Source organism: Oncorhynchus mykiss, chromosome 27, assembly GCF_057628025.1.
Source record: "Oncorhynchus mykiss isolate SJ-2025 chromosome 27, ASM5762802v1, whole genome shotgun sequence".
In the NCBI taxonomy this organism is placed as follows: domain Eukaryota; kingdom Metazoa; phylum Chordata; class Actinopteri; order Salmoniformes; family Salmonidae; genus Oncorhynchus; species Oncorhynchus mykiss.
In genome coordinates, this window is record NC_143048.1 from 4,407,074 (window position 1) to 4,430,642 (window position 23,569).

The window sequence follows — 23,569 nt, forward strand, 5'->3', positions numbered from 1 at the left end:
CAACTAGTATCAATTTAAGTATATGACACACACAAAAGGTCAACAAGGGGGTATACTACAAAGCAGGATCAATCAGCTAACTTTGATAACCAGAAATATATATAGATTTTGTTTCTTTAAAGGGGATGTTTTTACATGTGGCTTTATTGTTACTCTTTCTGTGTTTGTAGTTGATCTCCCAAACAGTTTTTTATATTTTGTTTTGTCATCACTTCCCATAGACTACAATGCATTATGAAAATGAGTCTAAGCATGTTATAAAACACTCCAAATCAACTCATATTACATCAGAAATCATTCTGGATGTCTCTGCACAATTTTTTTTTACTGTCCATATTTTGATTGTAAAGAGCATCATTCAAACATGGATGTGTGGCACAGTGGAAAAATAAATAATTGAGTGCAGAGACATGAGATTTGGATGTAATATGAGTTATTTTGGACTCAGCAAAATGAGACAACCAATTTTCTCTCTAAAAAAATCCTCAAAACAAAATATTTAAAAAAATAAGAAGCTGTTTGGGTATAAACTACAAGCACAGAAAGGGTGAAAATAAGGCCACATGAAAAATGAGTGAACTTCCCTTTAAAGAAAGCTAAACTCATGTATTTTTGGTTGTTGAGTCAAAGATACAATGGCCAGTTGAATTTCATCTTTCTAAAAAATACTACATTATTTCAGAATATTTTGGCAAGTTAGCTAAATCCTTGAATTCTGCGTTATAGTATAAGACTCTGGTCTAGATCGTTCCCACGCAATGGGCTATTGAAGATGGAAATCAAAGGGAAAGAAGAAAACGGCTCTACATGGAACACACAATTATTTAACAATAGGGGTATTCCTTTTTTAGCAAACTACTGTATAACATGTGCCGTGTCACTAGTTATGACACATGTATTCAATACGAACATAACAATGTTCAACACATATGTTTTGAAGGTTACTTGGTTTCAAATTATTATGCGTAAGAAAAAACTTAAATGTACTCAAAAGTTGGTTCATCCCAGCAGTAGGTTAGAGTTCACAATTGCCGCAGTGTATGTGCGACTGTGCGCGGCTGTTACCGGGTTTTTAATTTGTTGAAAAGTGATTCATCGAAAAAAATAAGAAGAAGAACGGAGGAGAATGGCCTCTGGTAAGTTTATTGTGAACTAAGTGTATGCGATGTGTTCAATATGACTTTTGTATTAAAAAAAAAACATTTAATGAGACTGCTGGCTCAGTTAGCTAGTTAAAGTAGCGTTAGTTTAGCCAGCTTTCAAGCGCGACCATTAGAAAATGAACACTAGCCATAGTTTGGCGAATGTATTACCCTTTCGAAAATAACTTTTGCCGCTTTCTGTAAAATCACACTTAGTTATTTTGACTCGCTCAACCATCTTTCTTGTGTAGTTTCCCTTTTTAGATGAGAATTGACCGCCATTTTTGTCGTGCAGCGTGGTCCTGTTAGCACTGTGCTAACTAGCAAGCTCACGTTAGCTAGCTAGTCTACGAGTATCACGCATATTATTAGCAACGATAGTTAGCTAGCTAACGCCAGCTATCCAAGGCCTGCTATTTCCACCGGGTCGTATTGACTTGCATGCATTATTTTATGATCACATTAGATGGGAACAACAATAAGTTAAGTCACAGCTTATCAAACTAAGTTTACTTGATATCGAAATAAGCTAAAGTAATATAGCGAGATAAGTTAGCTAACGTTACAGGTTTACGTCCTATTGGTATGATCTTTGCTATTCATATTCGGAAACATGTTCAATGGCTAGCTAACAGTTAGATGGCTCATTGGCTAACCAGCTAGCGAACGTTAGTAGTAGCAGTTTTGCCACCCAATCACCCATATCCTTCTCGTTCACAGATTCGGGCTACGGTCAGCCTGGCGCTCAAAGGTAACGTGAAACCACAATGAATACATTAGCCACTCGGCGCTTTCATGTTGCCATGAAACTTCGCTATCTATTTACCACTTAAGCAATTGCATAATAGTTTTTGTAAACTATCAAATTAGCCACACAATGCTTGATCACTTTAAATATCTATTCGGATATGTTTTTAACGGGTAAATTAATTGATAGTAGGCACATCCCCAGTTATGGTAGCTTTGGGGCGCAACATAGGGAGTCTGTATTGGTTGGACTCCCTGAATTGTATTGGTGGGTGGCGACGGAAAATAGCCCTACCAAAATATAGCTAGCTACGCACAAAAACGTTTCCTGCAAGAGGCATATATATAATCTTAAGGAACTGTACTTACCAGACGTGAAATGTGACCTTTGCTATCAAATATTAATCTGAATACAATTTGTCTCAACCACATCATATTCCTGCTGTGTATACAGTGGTAGAATGTGAAGTGTGGTCTTATGGCAGCCTGCTGTCTAAATCTACAGTAATATGGTGTTGTTCAGGCAAGTTGGATTCAGATGTTTATTTGATAGCAAGGGACATATTTCACTTTACATCTGGTAAATAGAGTTCCTAGAGATTATACATATGGGCATGGCAATGACGTGGTGCACATGTGAGACAGTATGCAATTTTCGGGCACCACTTTTGGCTCGTGAGTGCTACTTTCAGAACTACAGGCTAAGAAGTATACGAAAGTTCAGGAGAATCTCTAAGATATCTAACTTTACCTCTTCCTCCCACAGCTATGGATCTTATCCTCCAGCTCAGCAGAGTGGGCCGGTATGTGTGGCCCCTCAATTTCTCACTGAGTATTGTATGAAACTATTTTCTATGTTAATTTCATCCCACTTTTGTTCATATAATGACAATTAAATGCGTATTGCAGGGCTACAGTCAAGGAAATGGAAGTGGCTCATATGGTGGACAGAGTTATGCTGGCTATGGACAGTCTGGTATGTTCAATTTATGGAGAGTCTTGGGAAATTATTTGAGGTCTAGAAGTTGCTGTTTTTAATACATAACGTTTCCATTTTTGTTTCTCCAGCTGAGGGTTATGGTCAAACACAGGCAGCAAGCTATGGCCAGCCGGCCTATGATGTCTATGGGCAACAAGGTTCGGATTCCGCTGCTGGGTAAGGCCACTGGCACTACATGAACATAGTATTCCTTGCCGTTATGTACGTTGCCTTTCTACTGGTCTAATCTCATTGCAAATGTTACCTTTCAGTAATCTGTTTTGTTCATTATTAAAGTCTTTGTTGGTGTCTCGGGAATAATTGTTGTGAAAACTTCTCACGGTATAGTGGTGCTGACAAGTCGTCATACAGTCAGCCAAGTTCGTATGGCGGCACCGCTGGTGGTGGCTCTTATGGACAATCTCAAGGAGGCTACAAAGGTCGAAGTGAAGGTTAGTTATTGTATACATTTACAGTGCATTCGGAAGGTATTTAGACCCCTTCTCATTTTGTTACGTTACACCTTATTCTAAAATGGATAATATATATTTGTTTTCTCGATCTACACACAATACCCCATAACACATTTAAAAAATATATATTTAAAAAACTTAACATATGTATTCAGACCCTTTACGATGAGACTTGAAATTGACCTCAGCTGCATCCTGTTTCCATTGATCATCCTTGATGTTTCTACAACTTGACTTGAGTCCACCTGTGGTAAATTTAATTGATTGGACATGATTTGGGAAGGCACACGCATGTCTATACAAGGTGCCGCAGTTGACCGTGCATGTCAGAGCAAAAACCAAGCCATGAGGTCAAAGGAATTGTCCATAGAGCTCTGAGACAGGATTGTGTCAAGGCACAGATCTGGGGAAAGGTACCAATCTCTCTGTCTGCTGCATTGAAGGTCCCCAAGAACACAGTGGCCTCCATCCTTAAATGGAAGGTTTTTGGAACCACCATCACTCGTCTTAGAGCTGGACGCCCAGCCAAACTGAGCAATCAGGGAAGAAGGGCCTTGGTCAGGGAGGTGACCAAGAACCCAAGTCACTCTGACAGAGCTCCAGGGTGGCGATGCAGAAGGACAACCATCTCTGCAGCACTCTACCAATCAGGCCTTTGTGGTAGATTGGCCAGACAGAAGCCGCCACTCAGTAAAAGTCACATGACAGCCCACTGAGTTTGTCAAAAGGCACCTAAAGGACTCTCAAACCATACGAAACAAGATTCTCTGGTCTGATGAAACAAAGATTCAACTCTTTGGCCTGAATGCCAAGAATCACATCTGGAGGAATCCTGGCACCATCCCAACGGTGCAGCATGTTGGTGGCAGCATCATGCTGTGGGGGAGGTTTTTCAGCAGCAGTGACTGGGAGACTAGTCTGGATTGAGGGAAAGATGAATGGAGCAAAGTACAGAGATCCTTGATGAAAACCTGCTGCAGAGTGCTCATGACCTCAGACTGGGCGACGATTCACCTTCCAACAGGACAACGGCCCTAATCACACAGCCAAGACAACGCAGGAGTGGCTTCTGGGCAAGTCTCTGAATGTCCTTGAGTGCCTCAGCCAGTGCCTGGACTTGAACCTGATCAAACATCTCTGGAGAGACCTGAAAATAACTGTGCAGAGAAGAATGGGAGAAACTCCCCAAATACAGTTGTGCTAAGCTTGTATCGTCATACCCAAGAAGACTCGAGGCTGTAATTGCTGACAAGTGCTTCAACAAAGTACTGAGTAAAGTGTCTGAATACTTATGTAAATGTGATATTTAAAGTTTTTAATTTCAAATAATTTACAAAAATGTCAACCAGTTTTTTTGCATTGTCATTATGGGTTATTGTGTGTAGATTTAGGGGCGGGACAAATGTAATACATTTTAGAATACAGCTGTAACATGACAATGTGGGAAGGGGGTCTGATTAATTTCCGTATGCACTGCATATATTACATGGCAATGATATTTCTTGATCAAATGGCCTGCAAAGATCTGCATACTTAGATTTTTTCTGTCTGTTTATTATGATTTGGAGGATCACTGATTTTATAGCCAAGGTTGATCGGCCAGAATCTGGACTGTTTAAGATGTCGTCTGAATGACACCCATTTAAAAAAAAATTAATAAATCACTTCATTGTAGAAAAATCTCATACATATAAAACAAAGTGCCATTCATATATAACAGGAAATACAAATGTGCGCAAAGAAAGACAACACTACATAACTCAAAAGGCTTGTGTGCCTGTGTTTTGACCCAGGTGAAGGCGGTCAGGGCAGGAGGTATGGTGGAGATGATGGGAGCTCAGACAGGGGCTCTTCTGACGGGTATAGAGGCCGAGGGCGTGGTGGGTACGAGCGCGGGGGATACGACAGGGGTGGAAGAGGCGGCCCTCCATCCGGTATGGGGTAAGTTCCAGAGCGTGACCACCCGCAAGGTACTTCTGCAACACCCATGCCAGGTAGATGTTCTTTCCAACGCAATGCATGATATAACCCATTCTGATCCATCACCCCACACCTCATCCACGTGGACTAATACCTCGTCACCCCCTACCCCTTCCTGCTATAGGCCCCCCTCCCCCCATACCAATTTTCACCTGGGATGTGCCTAGGGCTGGGCGATATGGCCTAAACTCATATTTAGATTTTTTTTTCTAACTCGTGGACGATTAATAATATCGCAATTTTTGATAAGTTTTCTCTATGCTTTGTTGCACAGTTAAAGGTCAACACACTGAATTTCAAGTGGTCAGGAATAATCTAATGAATTCAGGGCTTTTAAAATTATACCAAGGCTACAAATAAGCCTTCCACAACCATAAGAACCACTATTTTTTTGCGATAAACACCGATTTCTGTCTTTCAAGTCTGTATGAAAAATGTATTTTTGTAACAAATTTAACCACGCACATCCACTAATAATGACCAACTTATTGTAGCAGGCATTATAGAAAATTAGCACAGGGCTCAATTTCTCAAGCACAAGCCCATGTGCTAGTGAGTAGCCAGGGGATCTTTTTTATTTCAAGATCTATTTGCTTGCTAACAAGGAAGTAACAGTTTTAATAGACCCGCATGTCCATCACTTAGTTTAAATATTGGAATCAGGTGGCCTACCTGGATAAGATGCTTTTTTTTACAGAATGAGAACAAGTTGACCATTCCTTTATATACAGTTGAAGTCGGAATTTTACATACACTTAGGTTGGAATCATTAACACTCATTTTTCAACCACTCCCCAAATTTTGTGTTAACTATAGTTTGGGCAAGTCGGTTAGGATATCTACTTTGCTTGACGCAAGTCATTTTTCCAGCAATTGTTTACAGACATTTCACTTATAATTCACTGTATCACAATTCCAGTGGGTTAGAAGTTTACATACACTAAGTTGACTGCCTTTAAACAGCTTGGAAAATTCCAGAAAATGGTGTCATGGCTTTAGAAGCTTCTGATAGGCTAATTGACATCAATTGTAGGTGTGGATGTATTTCAAGGCCTACCTTCAAACTCGGTGCTTCTTTGATTGACATCATGGGGAAATCAGCCAAGACGTTAGAAAAAAAATGTCTAGTCCTCCACAAGTCTGGTTCATCCTTGGGAGCAATTTCCAAACGCCTGAAGGTACCACGTTCATCTGTACAACAATAGCACGCAAGTATAAACACGATGGGACCACGCAGCCGTCATACCGCTCAGGAAGAAGACGCGTTCTGTCTCCTATCAAGGAAGAAGCCACTGCTCCAAAACCACCAATTAAAAAAGCCAGACTACGGTTTGCAACTGCTCATAGGGACAAAGATCATACTTTTTGGAGACGTCCTCTGGTCTGATGAAACAAATAACTATTTAGCCATAATGACCATCGTTATGTTTGGAGGAAAAAGGGAGTTTTGCAAGCCGAAGAACACCATCCCATCTGTGAAGCACGGGGGTGGCAGCATCATGTTGGGGGGGGGCTTTGCTGCAGGGGGGACTGGTGCACTTCACAAAATAGATGGCATCATGAGGAAGGAAAATTATGTGGATATATTGAAGCAATATTTCAAGACCTCAGTCAGGAAGTTAAAGCTTGGTCACAATTGGGTATTCCAAATGGACAATGACCCCAAGCATACTTCCAAAGTTGCCCTGACTTGAAACCTATAGAAAATTTGTGGGCAGAACTGAATAAGTCTTTGTGTGCAAGCAAGGAGGCCTTACAAACCTGACTCAGTTACACCAGCTCTGTCAGGAGGAATGGGCCAAAATTCACCCAACTTATTGTGGGAATCTTGTGGAAGGCTACACCAAGCGTTTGACCCAAGTTAAACAATTTAAAGGCAATGCTACCAAATACTAATTGAGTGTATGTAAACTTCTGACCCACTGGGAATGTGATGAAAGAAATAAAAACTGAAATAAATCACTCTCTACTATTATTCTTACATTTCACATTATTAATATAAAGTGGTGATCTTAACTGATTTAAGACAGATTGTTTTTACTAGGATTAAATGTCAGGAATTGTGAAACTGAGTTTAAATGTATTTGGTTAAGATCTATGTAAACTTTCGACTTCAACTGTAAATGCGTCTTATGCTCATTGAGCCTTTATGAAACAGACCAGTCAGCTAGCACATACAGTAAGTCTGTGGCTAACATTATGCTAGCGGTACATGGTGCTGCACACGACAAACTGAGCATTCATGTTACTCAACAGGTTTGTTGATACTCTTGTTTTTAGTAGGGTCTGCTCTGTTCTACATTTTGGGAGTTGAGACATAAGGGTAAGTTCTTGTCTATTACTGTAAAATAATGTAAGCGTTAGTCAATATGAAAGATTCTGTTAGACAACATCAAATGCAAGTAGTCTTTTTAAACTCCTTGTCAGAGGACAAAGTTATACTACATGGCCAAAAGTATGTGGACACCTGCTCGTCAAACATCTCATTCCAAAATCGTGGTCATTGATATGGAGTAGATTCCCCCAAGCAGCTATAACAGCCTTCACTCTTCTGGGAAGGATTTCCACTAGATGTTGCAACAGCTGTGTGGACTTGCTTCCATTCAGCCACAACAGCGTTAGTGAGGTCGGGCAGTCGGCGTTGCAATTCATGCCAAAGGTGTTCGATGGGGTTGAGGTCAGGGCTCTGTGCAGGCAAGTCAATTTCTTCCACAACGATGGTGACAAACCATTTCTGTATGGACCTCGCTTTGTGCCTGGGGGCATTGTCATGCTGAAACAGGAAAAGGCCTTCACCAAACTGTTGCCACAAAGTTGGAAGCACAGAATTGTCGGAAGTCTTTGAAAGTTATAACGTTAAGATTCCCTTCACTCGAACTAAGGGGCCTAGCCCAAACCATTAAAAGCAGCCCAGACCCTTATTCCCCCTCCACCAAGCTTTACAGTTGGCACTATGCATTGGGGCAGGTCGTGTGATTCATCACTCCAGAGAACGCGTTTCCAGAGTCCAATGGTGGGGAGCTTTACACAACTGGAGCGGCTTGCTTGGAATTGTGCATGGTGATCTTAGGTTTGTGTGCAGGTTTTTTTGGCCATGGAAACTCATTTCATGAAGCTCCCGACGAGCAGTTCTTGTGCTGATGTTTCTTCCAGAGGCAGTTTGGAACTCCGGCGTGTGTGTTGCAATCGAGGGCAGACTATTTTAGGCGCTAAAGCACTCAGTGGTCCCGTTCTGTGAGCCTGTGTGGTCTACCACTTTGCTGCTGAGCCTTTGTTGCTTTTTGACGCTTCCACTTCACAGTAACAACACTTACAGTTGACCAGGGCAGAAATCTTAAGAAAGGACTTGATCGAAAGGTGGCATCCTATGACCGTGCCACGTTGAATGTCACTGAGCTCTTCAGTAAGGCCATTCTTCTGCCAATGGTTGTCTATGGCGGCTGTGTGCTCAATTTTTTTTTGTTTTTATAGCCAAAGCCACTAATTTGAGGGGGTGTCCACGTAATTTTGCATATGCAGTGCATTTGGAAAGTTCTCAGAACCCTTAACTTTTTCCACATTTCGTTACGTTACAGCCTTGTTCTAAAACTAATTCAAATTGTTTTTTCCTACACACACTAACCCATAATGACAAAGCAGGTGCAGGTGTTTAGAAATGTTTGCGTGTGTATAAAAAAAAAAAAACGTATTCAGACCTTTTACTCAGTACTTTATTGAAGCACCTTTCGCAGCAATTACAGCCTCGAGTCTTCATGGGTATGGCGCTACAAGACTGTCACACCTCTATTTGTGGACTTTCTCCCATTCTTCTCTGTAGACCCTCTCACGCTCTGTAAGGTTGGATGGGGATCGTCGCTACAGAACTATTTTTCACGTCTCTCCAGAGCTGTTCAGGTTCATATCCCGGCCTCTGGCTGGGCCACTCAAGGGCATTCAGAGACTTGCCCCGAAGCCACTCCTGCATTGTCTTGACTATGTGCTTAGAGTTGTTGTCCTGTTGGAAGGTGAACCTTCACCCCAGTCTGAGGTCCTGAGCGCTCTGGAGCAGGTTTCATCAAGGATCTCTCTGTACTTTGCTCCGTTCATCTTTCCCTCGATCCAGGCTAGTCTCCCAGTCCCTGCTGCTGAAAAAAATCCCCACAGCATAATGCTGCCACCATGCTTCACCATAGGGATTGTGGCAGGTTTCTTCCAGGCGTGATTCTTGGCATTCAGGCCGAAGAGTTTCTAATGGTTCAAGTCCATTAGGTGCCTTTTGGCTAACTCCAAGTGGGCTGTCATTTGGCTTCTGTCTGGCCACTCTACCATAAAGGTCTGATTGGTGGAGTGCTGCAGAGATGGTTGTTCTTGTCAAAGGTTCTCCCATTTCCACAGAGGAACTCTGGAGCTCTGTCAGTGACCATCGGGTTCTTGGTCACCTCCCTGACCAACGCCCTCCCCTGATTGCTCAGTTTGTCTGGGCGTCCAGCTCTAGGAAGAGTTTGAGGTTCCAAACTTCTTCCATTTAAGACTGATGTAGACCGCTGTGTTCTTGGGGACCTTCAATGCAGAATACTTTCTTTTTGGTATCCTTCCTAAGATCTGTGCCTCGACACAATCCCGTCTCGGAGCTCTACGGACAATTCCTTCGACCTCGTGGCTTGTTTTTTTTTTCTTTGACATGCACTGTCCACTCCGGAACCGTATATAGACGTGCGTGCCTTTCCAAATCATGTCCAATCAATTGAATTTACCACAGGTGGACTCCTATGAAATTGTAGAAACATCTCAAGCATGATCAATGGAAACGGGATGCACCTGAGCTCAATTTCGAGGCATCACAGCAAAGGGTCTGAATACTTATGTGAAGGTATTTCTGTTTATTTTTAATACATTTCTAAAAACCTGTTTTCATTATGGGGTATTGTGTGTAGATTGATGGAAAAAAATATTTAATCCATTTTAGAAAAGGGCTTTAATGAAATGGGAAGGGGTCTGAATACATTCCTAATTCGCTTAATAGTATATCTCGTCTTTTCTTGTGAGTGGCAGGTTGAGGGGCTTCATTTCTGTGTGTAAAGGAGACGAGACCAAAAGATACAACTCTCATAAAATAACCAAAAATAAAAACTATCTTGAAATACAGAATTTGGAACATCGCGCTTAAACATTAATTCGATATCGCCCAGCCCTAGATGTGCTATATGCTTCACTCATTGAATTAGAATTGTATTTGTGGTTTAAATGACTTGTAAGGATATAACCTGTGTTCCATCTCAATCATAAATATGCATGCAACATTCTGGCTGATTATGGCCTTGCTAGCGAATTTCAATTAATGTGAAGCTCAAATGGCTTGTGGGACAAATGACATGGGGTGTCTGCTACTGACTCCTGTGGTGCAAGGAGTTAAGTGGACACTTCACCTGACCCCCTTTATGAAGTACATAGGGTGTTGAGGATTGAGTCACTTCACCAGCCAAGGATCCTGTAGACCCCAGCTTTTGTACATCTTCATTTAACAAGGCTGTTGAATATAATAGTCAGGACTTTGTTGCTTGCCAGTCATCAGTTCACATTGCAATCTATCTACAATGGCAGTTCTGGAAACTTTTTGTAGTTGACAAGCAATTATAGATCTTGGCCAAGTAGCTTTCAGTGTAGAAGACTTGTAGCCTAAACCATTATTTTATCAAGGTTACTTTTCTTATCCTTGGCTATCATTTGAAATTGAGACTACATTTGTAACTGGAAGCTTTTAACAACCACTTTGGTAATGGCATTGAATAACGAGTACAGTAGTTCTGCCGCAGTGCTGTCACATTCTACATTTCTGACCATCGAGATTTCATTTTACATGGTTCCTGACAAGTAATAGACATCAGAGGAGCATTGTAATGCTTCAGCACATGTGTATCAAATGTGGCGTGGCCTAAGATCTGCTACAAATTCTGCTGGCTGTTATTATTGATGCTTTTCGCTATTGAAAACCATTCATTGGTACTCTTTGCGAAGTTAAGACTATATTATAGCTGTAATGAGGATTATTTTTGCCCCCCCCCCCCCTCCCTCACGGTTGCTTTGAGAACCGCCTCATGAGCGCCTTAAACAATGCCTCAGAATGATCTGTTATTGAAGTGACCTGATTTTCACAAGTTATACCCAAGGAACATTGTAAGCTGCTGTACATCAACAGGTTTCATTCAAGTGTTGTATATTTGACATGGAGACATTTGTATTGTGTTAACTTTGGATCTACATTTTATACTACAGGTATCAGTGAATGAAATAAAACTTGGACCTCAGCTAATGGAGCTCATATATAAGCACTCAATGGAAGAACGCTCGACTTGTCGAGTGCCGCAGCTATTCAAACCATTTCGACCTATCAGTACTTTTTTCTTTTTTTTTTTACATTAATTTTTTTTAAATCCAAAAACTAAATCCAACTGAATACTCTTAAGATAATCTGGTTTTGTAGCAATCTAAATTTACACATTAGCCATCAGAGCCTTCACTCATCAGAACCTACCTGTATATAGTGGGCATTCTGCCTAGTTTTGTCCATTTTGATCTTAAAACATCCCAGACCTAACACTTTCCCATGTGAGTGGGAAGACATTTCCACGATAGTCGCACACCATGGCAGGAGTGCATACTGATGGGGATGTAGGGGAGCTTTGAGCTCTGTTGGGACAAAGAAAACCCATCATATCTACAATTTTTCCTCTGCAGAGGTGGTGACCGTGGTGGCTACAAAAATTTCGGTGGTAAGTGACGAGCATCAGAACTGTCTCGGTTGGGGAGGAAAAAGGTTGATTAGGAAAAGAGAAAAAAGGGACTAGGAAAGAAAGCAGAACAAACTGAATGCCACCATTTTGTTGTCAAAACCTCAGACCTCCACCTATTGTTCTTAGGGAGGGGGATTTCTCATAAATGCTCTTTAGGGTTAAGCACAAGAAAGCCTGAAGTTTATACATAATGGTATTGTTGCATGAGGACAAGGTTGAATGTAAATGACAAAGGATGAGAAGTGTGCTGTGGCGAAGAATGAAACTGGAGAGAGCTTCTTTTTTTATTTTTTTTATCTTCTAAACTCAAATCATTTCTGCCCATGTTGCAAGGTGTTGAGTGATTATATGAATGACGCAACTGTCTCAACACTGCAGCAGAAAGCTGTAAACGGCCTTATTCTAAATGTTAACGTAGCCTCGTGTGTACACTATTGGTAGAGTTGATGAATTCTTGTATGGATGTTGAAAGAAGTTGTGTAGTGTACAAAGTGCATGTTCTCATGGCTTTCCCCACCTTTCCTCTTTGTTGTATTTCAGGTCCTCGAGACTACGGCTCAAGGGATGAACCAAGTGAGTTGCACATGCTTGTTGCTACCCTGAAATTCAATCTAGGGTTTGACTATTCCTGCAATCATGCCAGCCTAACACTGACCTCTAGTCTCTCGCAAGCAAATGCCACAGAACAACAGGCTGTTTGAAGTGATGCGTCTGCTGACTAGTACCTCGGTGTTTGTCCCCAGCTGGAGGTAGCGGTGGTAGCCAAGGTAGCGGCAGTGGTGGGGAGCAGGACAACTCTGACAACAACACCATCTTTGTCCAGGGACTGGGAGAAGATGTCACAAGTGATGAAGTGGGCAACTACTTCAAACAGATTGGGATTATTAAGGTAAGGATTGGCAATGCCTTAGCCCCTACCCCATAGGGCCTAGATATTTCATGTAAGTGGCTAGGATTTAGGGATTGTTTCTGGATGGGGAATGCGTCTCCCTGTACACTTGCATGGCTACTAGTGACGGGGAGCGGCATATCAGACCTGCCAACCTGCACACATTTTCCATACCGTGCACACCATTTGAGGTCAAAGTACGCTGGTACAAAAATTGACCCTAAAATAGGCTTCTATTGGCACATTGTGGTTTTTGACTCGGCCTTCTGAAGTTGGCGCTGAGCCAATCGGAGGACTTGGCCGAGGAGAAATGGCTAGCGCTCCGGCTCGTACTAGCGTACAATTTTCCTCCCGCGAGCTGGCTGGCAGCACTCCACTTTGTCTGTTGATAACACTGTGTGAAGGGGAAAGGTTTACAAATGCATTTTCTGAAATTTAGTCAAGCACAACCAAATTTGGAGTTGGCTCATTAATGAAGGTGTCATTACGACGGCGGTAGTTAGCTACAGCGTTTAGTCAACTGAGCAAAAGCACATTCTTGCCCGCACATTTTTTGATCTCCACAAAGGTAGTCGGCGCGTTGCTGCGTGGGTGGAAACAGACATGGCAGAGAGCTGTTCCGCTAATACCATCCTTCACAGAAATGTTAATCGGTTATTAATTTGTCCTCATGATATACAGTGGGGAGAACAAGTATTTGATACACTGCCGATTTTGCAGGTTTTCCTACTTACAAAGCATGTCTAATTTTTATCATAGGTACACTTCAACTGTGAGAGACGGAATCTAAAACAAAAATCCAGAAAATCACATTGTATGAATTTTAAGTAATTCATTTGCATTTTATTGCATGACATAAGTATTTGATACATCAGAAAAGCAGAACTTAATATTTGGTACAGAAACCTTTGTTTGCAATTACAGAGATCATACGTTTCCTGTAGTTCTTGACCAGGTTTGCACACACTGCAGCAGGGATTTTCACACACAATGTGTTGGCACCTAAGTGTCGTGATAACTTATCATGAGTTCCCTGGCAATTCCCAGTCTTAATGGCAACCCAGATTTATGTGTCCTAGTGTTAATCTTTGTGTCCTGTCTTGATAGTTGAACAAGAAGACTGGCCTGCCCATGATCAACCTGTACTCTGACAAGGCTACTGGGAGACTGAAAGGAGAGGCCACGGTCTCATTTGATGATCCACCTTCCGCCAAAGCAGCCATTGAGTGGTTTGACGGTAAGGGTGTACTCTTTATTCCCATGCGCTTATGCTGTGTTCAGTTCTTCTGTTACATTCTCATCCATGTCTAATTTTCTTATAGGCAAAGAATTCCAAGGGAAACCCCTCAAAGTGTCTTTTGCCACCCGAAGAGCTGAGTTCACGCAGAGGGGTGGTGGTGCAGGAGGAGGAAGAGGTGGCGGAGGAGGTATGTTTCATTCACATTTTGGTGACAAACCATTCAAATGTTGCTGTAACTATACCCGCGGGTGAGTTTCCTAAAAACACAAGGTTATCTTTGTGCTAAAGATAAGCTTTAAATCCTTTGGTAGGCAATAAGGTATAACAATTCAGATACGAATCGGAGTCTGATTCAAATATTTAAGATATGAGTGCATCATTCTGAGAACCCAAATGTAGCATGCATCGGGCAGTACAACTCTGCACACCGCATGCTGACCAACTGGTCGGTAGGACTATTCCTTATTTTAACTACCACCGAATAAGGCACTTTGAAGAATGGAAAGGCAAAGTGTCATGTGCTCTGCACAGGTAGAGAGCCCCGTCTGTGCAGATGCTTGGTGTGAACCAATGTAATTGTCATCATGCTCTGTTGAAAATGCTGTTTTACCAGAATGAAAGTATGCTACTAATTTGGTTACCTGCTGATCTGGGCTTACATCATTTAGATTTTGATTCTTCAGGTTCACCATCAGCAATAGTTTTAGTAGTTTTGCTTTAAACACTGTATTTAGTCCTTTTTTTTTAGATTCGGGGTAAAGTTGATTTCATAACAAGGACAGCAATCTCTTTTGAGAGCTGCGCTACATTACATGGTCAACGTGGCTGGGAGGAGAAGAGAACTTAACTCTGAAAGTTTTTATTTTATTTTATCTTTTCAATATTTATATTTTTGCAACATGTTAGCGCATTTATTCGCATCGAACGAAATCTCATGGGTTCGTTACTCTAGTCCAACAGAATCGCACCTCCATCGTTTCAAATGAATACCTACCGTGGCCCATGTATCTAGATCGAATTGTCTTGAAAGGGAAAGATGCATGCCCCTAATAGGTAATGGAATAAATTCTTGACGCTAAATACTAGGTGGACATTTTCCTTGATGAAAAATGTATTTTCTTCAGCTCTTCGAAAGTATTTTTGTGGATAGGATTGCCTGATCATGTCAACGATGATTTGGTGTCTCTGGCGTGAACCAGGTTTGGGTGATATACTTCTAAATGCTGACTGAGTTTCAATCATTTTAAATATCTATATACACTGAGTATACAGAACATTAAGAACACCTGGTATTTCACTGACTGACTGACCAGGTGAAAGCTATGATTCCTTATTGATGTCACTTGTTAAACCTATTGCAACTCTAGGGGCAGTATTTTCATTTTTGGAGAAAAAAAACATTCCCGTTTTTAAACGGGATATTTTGTCAGGACAAGATGCTAGAATATGCATATAATTGACAGCTTTGGATAGAAAACACTATCGTTTCCAAAACTGTACAGATATTGTCTGTGAGTATAACAGAGCTAATGTTGCAGGTGAAAGCCTGAGAAAAATCCAATCTGGAAGTGCCCCATTATTTTGAAAGCTCTGCGTTCCAATAAGTCCCTATTGAGCTGTGAATGTGCCATCAACCAGCTTACGTTTTCTACGTATTCCCCAAGGTGTCTACAGCATTGTGACGTAGTTTTACGTATTTATGTTGAAGAATAGCTGTAGGCGGCTACATTGCGTAAGTGGTCACCTGCTGACTCCCAGGGTGACTCCGTGTAAAATACAGAGGTGGCCATTACTCCAATCGGTCCTACTGAAAAACGAATTGTCCCGACGGATATATTATCGAATAGATATTAGAAAAACACCTTGAGGATTGATTATAAACAACGTTTGCCATGTTTGCCGATATTCTGGCGCTAATTTGGAATATTTGTTGCCGTTTTCGTGACTGCAATTTCCAGGCGATTTCTCAGCCAAATGTGAAGAACAAACGGAGCTATTTCCCCTACAAAAATAATATTTTAGGAAAAAAGAAACATTGGCTATCTAACTGGGAGTCTTGTGAGTGAAAACATCCGAAGCTCATCAAAGGTAAACAATTTAATTTGATTGCTTTTCTGATTTCCGAGACCAAGTTACCTGCTGCTAGCTGGACAAAATGCTATGCTAGGCTATCAATAAACTTACACAAATGCTTATCTAGCTTTGGCTGTAAAGCATATTTTGAAAATCTGAGATGACCGGGTGATTAACAAAAGGCTAAGCTGTGTCTCAATATATTTAATTTGTGACTTTCATGAATGGGAATATTTTCTAGGGATATATATGTCCGTTGTGTTATGCTAATTAGTTTCAGGTGGCGATTACGCTCCCGCATGCGGGTTTGGGAGTCACAAGAAGTTTTAAATCCATTTCAGTCAATGTAGATGAAGGGGAGGAGACTGGTTAACAAATGATTTTTAAGCCTTGAGACATGGATTATGTATGTGTGCCATTCAGAAGGTGACTGGGCAAGACAAAATATTGAAGTGCTTTTGAACAGGGTATGGTAGTCGGTGCCAGGCGCACTGGTTTGTGCTCAACAGTTTCCCATGTGTATCAAGAATGGTCCACCACCCAAAGGACATGCTGCCAACTTGACCCAACTGTGGAAAGCATTGGAGTCCAGATGGGCCAGCATCCCTGTGGAAGGCTTTCGACACCTTGTAGAATCCATTCCCCGATGGGTAGGGGTGTATGAAACTCAATCAGGTGGGTGTTCCTAAAGTTTGCTATACTCAGTGTGTGTGTGTGTATGTATGTATATATATATATATATATATATATCTATCACATCACATCACATAGTGAGCTCCAGAAGTATTGGGTGGTGGGGGGAGTGTGTGCAACTTAATATTATGGGGACCAAAAGTATTGGGATAAATTCGCTTGTGTATTAATAACCCCATAGAGTTGATGTCTGTGCCCTCTCAGAAATCTAATTGATGTGTGCCATGTATATTGTCTATCCCCACCAGACATGTTCATGACATTAAAATGCCAAACCTGTGAACCAACGATATTGATTTGGGGACGGGTCGAAACATTCATGGATATTTAGGTAGCTTGCTATTGATAGCTAATTTGTCCTGGAAAATAAACATTGGGTTATTTTAGCTGAGATGTATATGGTCCTTTTTTGGGGGGGGGGGGGGGGGGGGGAACTGGCTCTTTGTAGAATTTTGGCCCATGTTGAGTCATACAGAATTGTGTGTTCTCTACTGTAACAATTAATAAAAAGGGGGAACTTAAGTTTATCTCCTTGTTCATTCTTCTAATGTGGATTTTATATGGCAGTTGGCAACCGACTTTGATGTGCATTACCACCACCAAATGAATCAGGGTCACCCGCCACTCCATCTCTCAATCACCCTAAAAACCAATGACTTGCACTGCGTCAAGCATCTAAAATAGTACAAAGTTGTGTTTTTAGCACCTGGCTACGCAGACACTCGTGTGAGCAGTTTGAATGAAATTATTGACTAACAGGTATGTGTGCGTTTATTTTGCAACGCAATGCTGGGCGGTGTGGTCAGCATGTAAAGCCAATTTATTAGCCTTTGCATCTGCGGTGGAAGGTGGCGGCGCTACAGGGGTGTTTGTCAGACCATGAGACAATCCGAAAATCCGTCTTCTTACCAAAACGTCTGTAGCGTCTCAAGAACCCGTTTTTCTCTAGGATGACCACAAGACACCTCTGATGGTAGCCCGGTACCAGTGAAAATAACTATGGAAGTACAGTGCCTTCAGAAAGTATTCACATCCCTTGGCTTTTCCCACATTTTGTTGTTACAGCCTGAATTTGAAGTGGATTAACTTGAGATTTTCTTTGTCACTGGCCTACACACAATACCCCATAATGTCAGTGGATTTGTTTTTCGTTATTTATCCTTTTCTTATATATCCTTTTCTTATGGATACCTTAAATAAATTCAGGAGTACAAATGTGTTTAACAAGTCATAACTTGCATGGACTCGCTCTGTGTGCAATAATAGTGTTTAACATGATTTTTGAATGACTACCTCTGTACCACACACATACAAGAATCTGTAAGGTCCCTGAGTCGAGCAGTGAATTTCAAACACGGATTCAACCAGAAATCCCAGGGAGGTTTTCCAATGCCTTGCAAAGAAGGGAACCTATTGGTAGATGGGTAAAAAAAAAAAAAAAAAGCAGACATTGAATGTCCCTTTTGAGCATAGTGAAGTTATTAATTACACTTCGGAGGGCATCAGTACACCCAGTCACTACAAAGATACAGGCGTCGTTTCTAACTCTGTTGCCGGAGAGGAAGGAAATCGCTCAGGGATTTCACCATGAGGCCAGTGGTGACTTTAAAACAGTTAATGAGTTTAATGGCTGTGTTTGGAGAAAACGGAGGTTAGATCCACAATACTAACATAAATTACAAAGGGAAAAGAAGGAAGCCTGTACATAATACAAAATATTCCAAAACGTACATTCTGTTCGCAACAAGGCACTGAAAGTAATACTGCAAAAAAATGTGACAAAGCAATTACATTTTTTTCCTGAATACAAACTTTGTTTGTTGTGAATGCATCGCATTACAGAGTACCGCTGTCCATATTTTTAAGCATAGTGGTGGTGGCTGCATCATGTTATGGGTATGCTTGTAATCATGAAGGACTGGAGTTTTTTTTTTTTTTTAGGATAGAAATGGATTGGAGCTAAGCACAGGCAAAATCCTGCAAAGCCTGTTTGTATGACTTCCACCAGACACTGGGAGATGAATTCACCTTTCAGCTGGACAATAACCTAAAACACAAGGCCACATCTTGTTACTTACCAAGAAAATGGTGAGTGTTCCTGAGTGGCTGAGTTAGAATTTCCAAGTAGATTTAAGTAAAAAACTATGACAAGACCTGAAAATAGTTGTCTACCATTGCTCAAAAACCAATTTGACACAGCTTGAAGAATTATGGGAAAAGAATCATGGAAAATGTTGCACAGTCCAAGTGTGGAAGGCTCTTGAAGACTTAACCAGAAACTCAAAGCTGTAATCACTGCCAGAGGTGCTTCTACAAAATATTGACACAGGGTTGTGAGTACTTAATTTAAATGATCTGTAAATTTTGCAAACATGTTTTCACTTCGTTACTTGCTCCGAATAGTGTAGTGTAGACCTTCCAGTGAAACGCTTACTTACAAACCCTTAATTCTTCTTGAATTGTTCTGTTGGTTAAGGAAATATTTACCAAATTAAACTGAAGTAACACAATGGAATAACGAGGCTTGAAGAAGGCACAGGGGTACCGGTACCAAGCCAGTGTGCGTGAGGTAATTGAGTTGAGGTAATTTGTAGGTAGGGGTGAAGTGACTGCATAGATAAGAAACAGCGAGTAGCAGCAGTGTACAAAACAAATGGGGGGGTGTAAATAGTCCAGTGGCCATTTTGATTTAATTGTTCAGCAGTCTTATGGCTTGGGTGTAGAAGCTGTTAAGGAGCCCTTTGGTCCTAGACTTGGCGTTCCAGTACCGCTTGCCGTGCAGTAGCATAGAGAACAGTCTATGACTTTGGTGAATGGAGTCTCTGACAATTTTTCGGGCTTTCCTCTGACACCATCTATTATATAGGTCCTGGAGGACAGGAAGCTTGGCCCCAGTAATGTACTGGGCTGTACGGTCAGATGCCGAGCAGATGCCATACCAGGCGGTGATGCAACCGGTCAGGATGCTCTCAATGGTGCAGCTGTAGAACTTTTTGAGGATCTTCAGTCTCCCGAGGGGGAAAAGGGATTGTTGTGCCCTCTTTATGACTGTCTTGGTGTGTTTGAACCATGATAGTTTGTTGGTGATGTGGACACCAAGGAACTTGACACACACGACCCACTCCAGCCCCATCAATGTTAATGGGGGCCTGCCCGCCTTTTGCTGTAGTCCACGATCAGCTCCTTTGTCTTGCTCACATCGAGGGAGATTGCACGCCCCCTCAATGTGAAGTTTTGTGGAAAACTGCACATTTTAGAGGCATTTTGTTGGTCCCAGCACAAGGTGCATCTGTGTAATCAGCTTCTTGATATCCCACACCTGATTGACTCGCTGGGCATCTTGTTACAGTATGTCATGCATTCTCTGAATTTGGTCCACATGGAATTATTCTTCGGAGGAGTGGCTTCTGTGTAGGAACTTTTGTATGTTCTTTGAGCTAGGTAACTAATAATCTTAAATTAGCTAGCTAACCAGCTTGTGTATTTTGTGAAATGTGATAAGTAGGCCTATAGTATTCTTTAATTAGCATTATAGAGGTAATTGATTTTTTTTTCTATTTTTTGTCTAGCTAATTCAGATTATCTTGCCTTCTAAATCAAGCTTTTAACGTCATTAAAGTAGCATATGCTTCAGAAGGGCGAGGGGAGGGTAGCCTGCACACGCTCTGGAAAATATTTTAAGCTTGCAAGTAGACGCCCATTTGTTTCTGAGTGACAGAGGGCTTTCCAGAAGGCGTTTTGTTGTGGGAATAGGAAAACAATGCCTGGAGCGTAAAATAACGTTTCTGTTCCAGAACAGTATGGATCACTTTCGTTCAAGGTTCTGTTTTGATCCTTCATCTTTAATTTTTCGGTTCTGTTGCCAGAACCAGTTCCAGGCCCTGTTTTATTATACATATGAAGATATTGGTCTATAGATCCTGTACACAAAGTTTTGGAGAAATCTGTTTAGTGGTGTCAAAAGATGACACGTACTCTATTTTCAAAATGGCGGCTGATCCATCACAGTGACATCATGGGGTCCAAGAGGCAAGTTTGTTCTTTGGGTAGAGTAACCTTTGTTCCAAATTCCAAGACGGTAGGTTGAATGAGGAGGCGGCGCTAACCTCTTTGAAGTCGAAGGTGGTTTATAGCACCACTATTTGGCAGTTGCACCACGTGTAACCAGATGTATTTGTGCATAATTTTACACCATCCCACAAAGTTTGATATTTGTATGCCTTACCACTTCAGAGCTATAGCGCTCCAAACGTTAAAAAAATAATAAAAAAAAATCTCCTAACAATTATAATAGGGTTCCAACCCCTTCATTACACTATTGTTCAAAATTCAATCACCCTATTCACCCTCATTTGCCTATGCTCCCCCATGGGCTCATCTGCGACTATCCATAGTTTTAAGCTGACGTTAGCTAGCTACTTTTTGTCACTCAACACCGACAAACAGCTATAACTTTTGATTGGTAATAAATATTTCTGTTCAGATTTTTGATTTGTATGGCAGAGAAGTAGACCAAGATGTCATACCTTCTAAGTTTAAGTCGAAAGTCCTGCAGGACTTTTCAATTACACTTGCTTGGCAGAAATATGAGTTTTCTAAATCCGCTGTTTTTTTTTTTGTTTTTTTTTAGATAGTAGCATATATTTTCTGATATCAGATTTGAATAGCGAAGAAGTAGAGCGTTAAGTCTTATTCTAACTTGGGAAAGTGTTCAATTTGGTTTATTAAAAAAGTTTGAGGAAATGTTATTGATGCTGTTAAAAAAACAACTTGTTTGATCGGTAGATTATGTTTGTTCAGATTTTAATAGCAGAGCAGAAAAATATTTTATACAAACTTCTCTAAGTTGGCAAAGTGTCAAACTAGCTGATTTGTGTCAAGTTGCATTATTGCATTTACAGTGAATGGAATGTTGGCTGTCCTGTCACAATGGGACCTTTTTTAGAATGCTTAAAAAGTTAAGATAGACAAACAGTTAAAAAAGTATAGAAGATATCAGTTTGACAAGCAAGTCAATCCAGACCAGTCCACACATTTTAAAGTTAACGGCGTTCCTAGCTTAAATAGTGTAAGAGGAGTGCTAAAGAATAACTAAAATAAGAAACGTGTAATATTTTAAAGTGGGGACTCCTGCTTTGCAAGCCAAACTAATAAATAGAAATCAGAAATAAGTGGTATAATATTTAGTGTTTCTGCTTTTGCAAGCCAGACTAATTCTTTGTTTCTGGGAAATTACTCCTAAAGAATGAACTGAGCTTTCTTTGAACCACGTTGTTGAAGCAAGTGGTATTTGATGTCGCTATTTAGGTTTTGGAGGCCGTGGTCGTGGACGTGGGTTTGGAGGAGGAGGAGGAGGAGGAGGAGGTGGTGGTGGTGGTGGACCCAACTTTGACATTAAGGGAGGGGACTGGCCATGTCCTAACAGGTATTTATTGCAATATTTTGTTTGAAGCAAGACAGGCGCAATTAAAACTATTTTCATTAGTCATCCATTGTATGTGCCACTAAATTATGTTATCATATGAATTGGCTATATCTTTGATGGTTGACAATTGTTCCCCTCTCCTTTTCAGTTCTTGTGGCAACATGAACTTTGCGCGACGATACGAATGCAACAAGTGTGGCACACCGAAACCAGGGGACAGCGGAGGAGGTATGTAATGATGGCTATGAGCCTGTGGTAGAGAGAACTGGGTTTCAAGTAGACTATAGGGGGAAGTTGAGTCGTTTAATCACTAATACTATAAACGACTTCTTCTCTGTTGGAGAACTTGCTCTAACAGCTGGCTTATGTTTGTAGATCGTGGTGGCGGCAGAGGAGGGTATGGTGGTGACAGGGGCGGCGGCTACAGAGGCCGTGGGGGATTCCGTGGAGGTGACCGCGGTGGTTATGGCGGAGGTGGATATGGTGGTGACAGGGGCTACAAGATGGGAGGAAGGTAAATCGATTACTGTCATTTCCCTCCCATGCAGTTCAATATTTGACCAGAAGAGGGTATACCTGAGATGTGAACTGTAGAATATTGAATTAGAATCACTTTTTTGTCCTTTTTTTTTGCTCTCGTAGTAATGCGTGATTTTTATATTAAGCTAGCTGAACACCAGTCGGCATTCTAACTGAATGCCAATGCCTTCATGGTATAATTTACTATGGGTCTATTGTTTTCTTCCCTCAGAGGTGACCATAGAGAAGACAGAAGAGATCGGCCATACTAAGGATTCACATGGACACCATTCCAGCCCAGGGGTTAGGGGAAGGGGGGGGGGTTGATATACACTTTGATTTGCATTCCTTTCATTACCAATGCATCACATGTACTGCTTCTGATCTGTCTTGTCGGGAGGTCAGGGTAAAGATGTGCAACTACTGTGAAAGGACTTTTTGGGCTGATAAGCAGGGTTGTTGAAGTGGGCAGGGTCAAATGTCATGTTTTTTTGTTTATTTTCATTTCCCCGATTCTAAGTCCATGCATTGTGAGGTAGACTTCTAAGACTTCGTATCATTGTTTTGTAAAATTGAAATGAACTGTTTTACTTGGGTTTCTCTTTTTTCCAAATGATATTAAACTGTTCTGATCTTAGT

General features: G+C 41.2%; 1 protein-coding gene across 1 annotated transcript; it reads left to right on the top strand.

Moving 5' to 3' along the window:
- Positions 1-1,003: 1,003 nt before the first annotated feature.
- LOC110507354 (RNA-binding protein FUS) lies at positions 1,004-23,567 on the top strand. The gene is made up of 16 exons (XM_021587291.3): positions 1,004-1,136; positions 1,863-1,893; positions 2,656-2,692; positions 2,799-2,865; positions 2,958-3,045; positions 3,217-3,320; positions 5,135-5,282; positions 12,036-12,070; positions 12,632-12,664; positions 12,835-12,980; positions 14,088-14,217; positions 14,303-14,407; positions 22,294-22,411; positions 22,560-22,639; positions 22,787-22,925; positions 23,163-23,567. The coding sequence occupies exons 1-16, from the start codon at positions 1,127-1,129 to the stop codon at positions 23,200-23,202; spliced, it is 1,311 nt and encodes a 436-aa protein (XP_021442966.2). The 5' UTR covers positions 1,004-1,126; the 3' UTR covers positions 23,203-23,567.
- Positions 23,568-23,569: the final 2 nt, after the last annotated feature.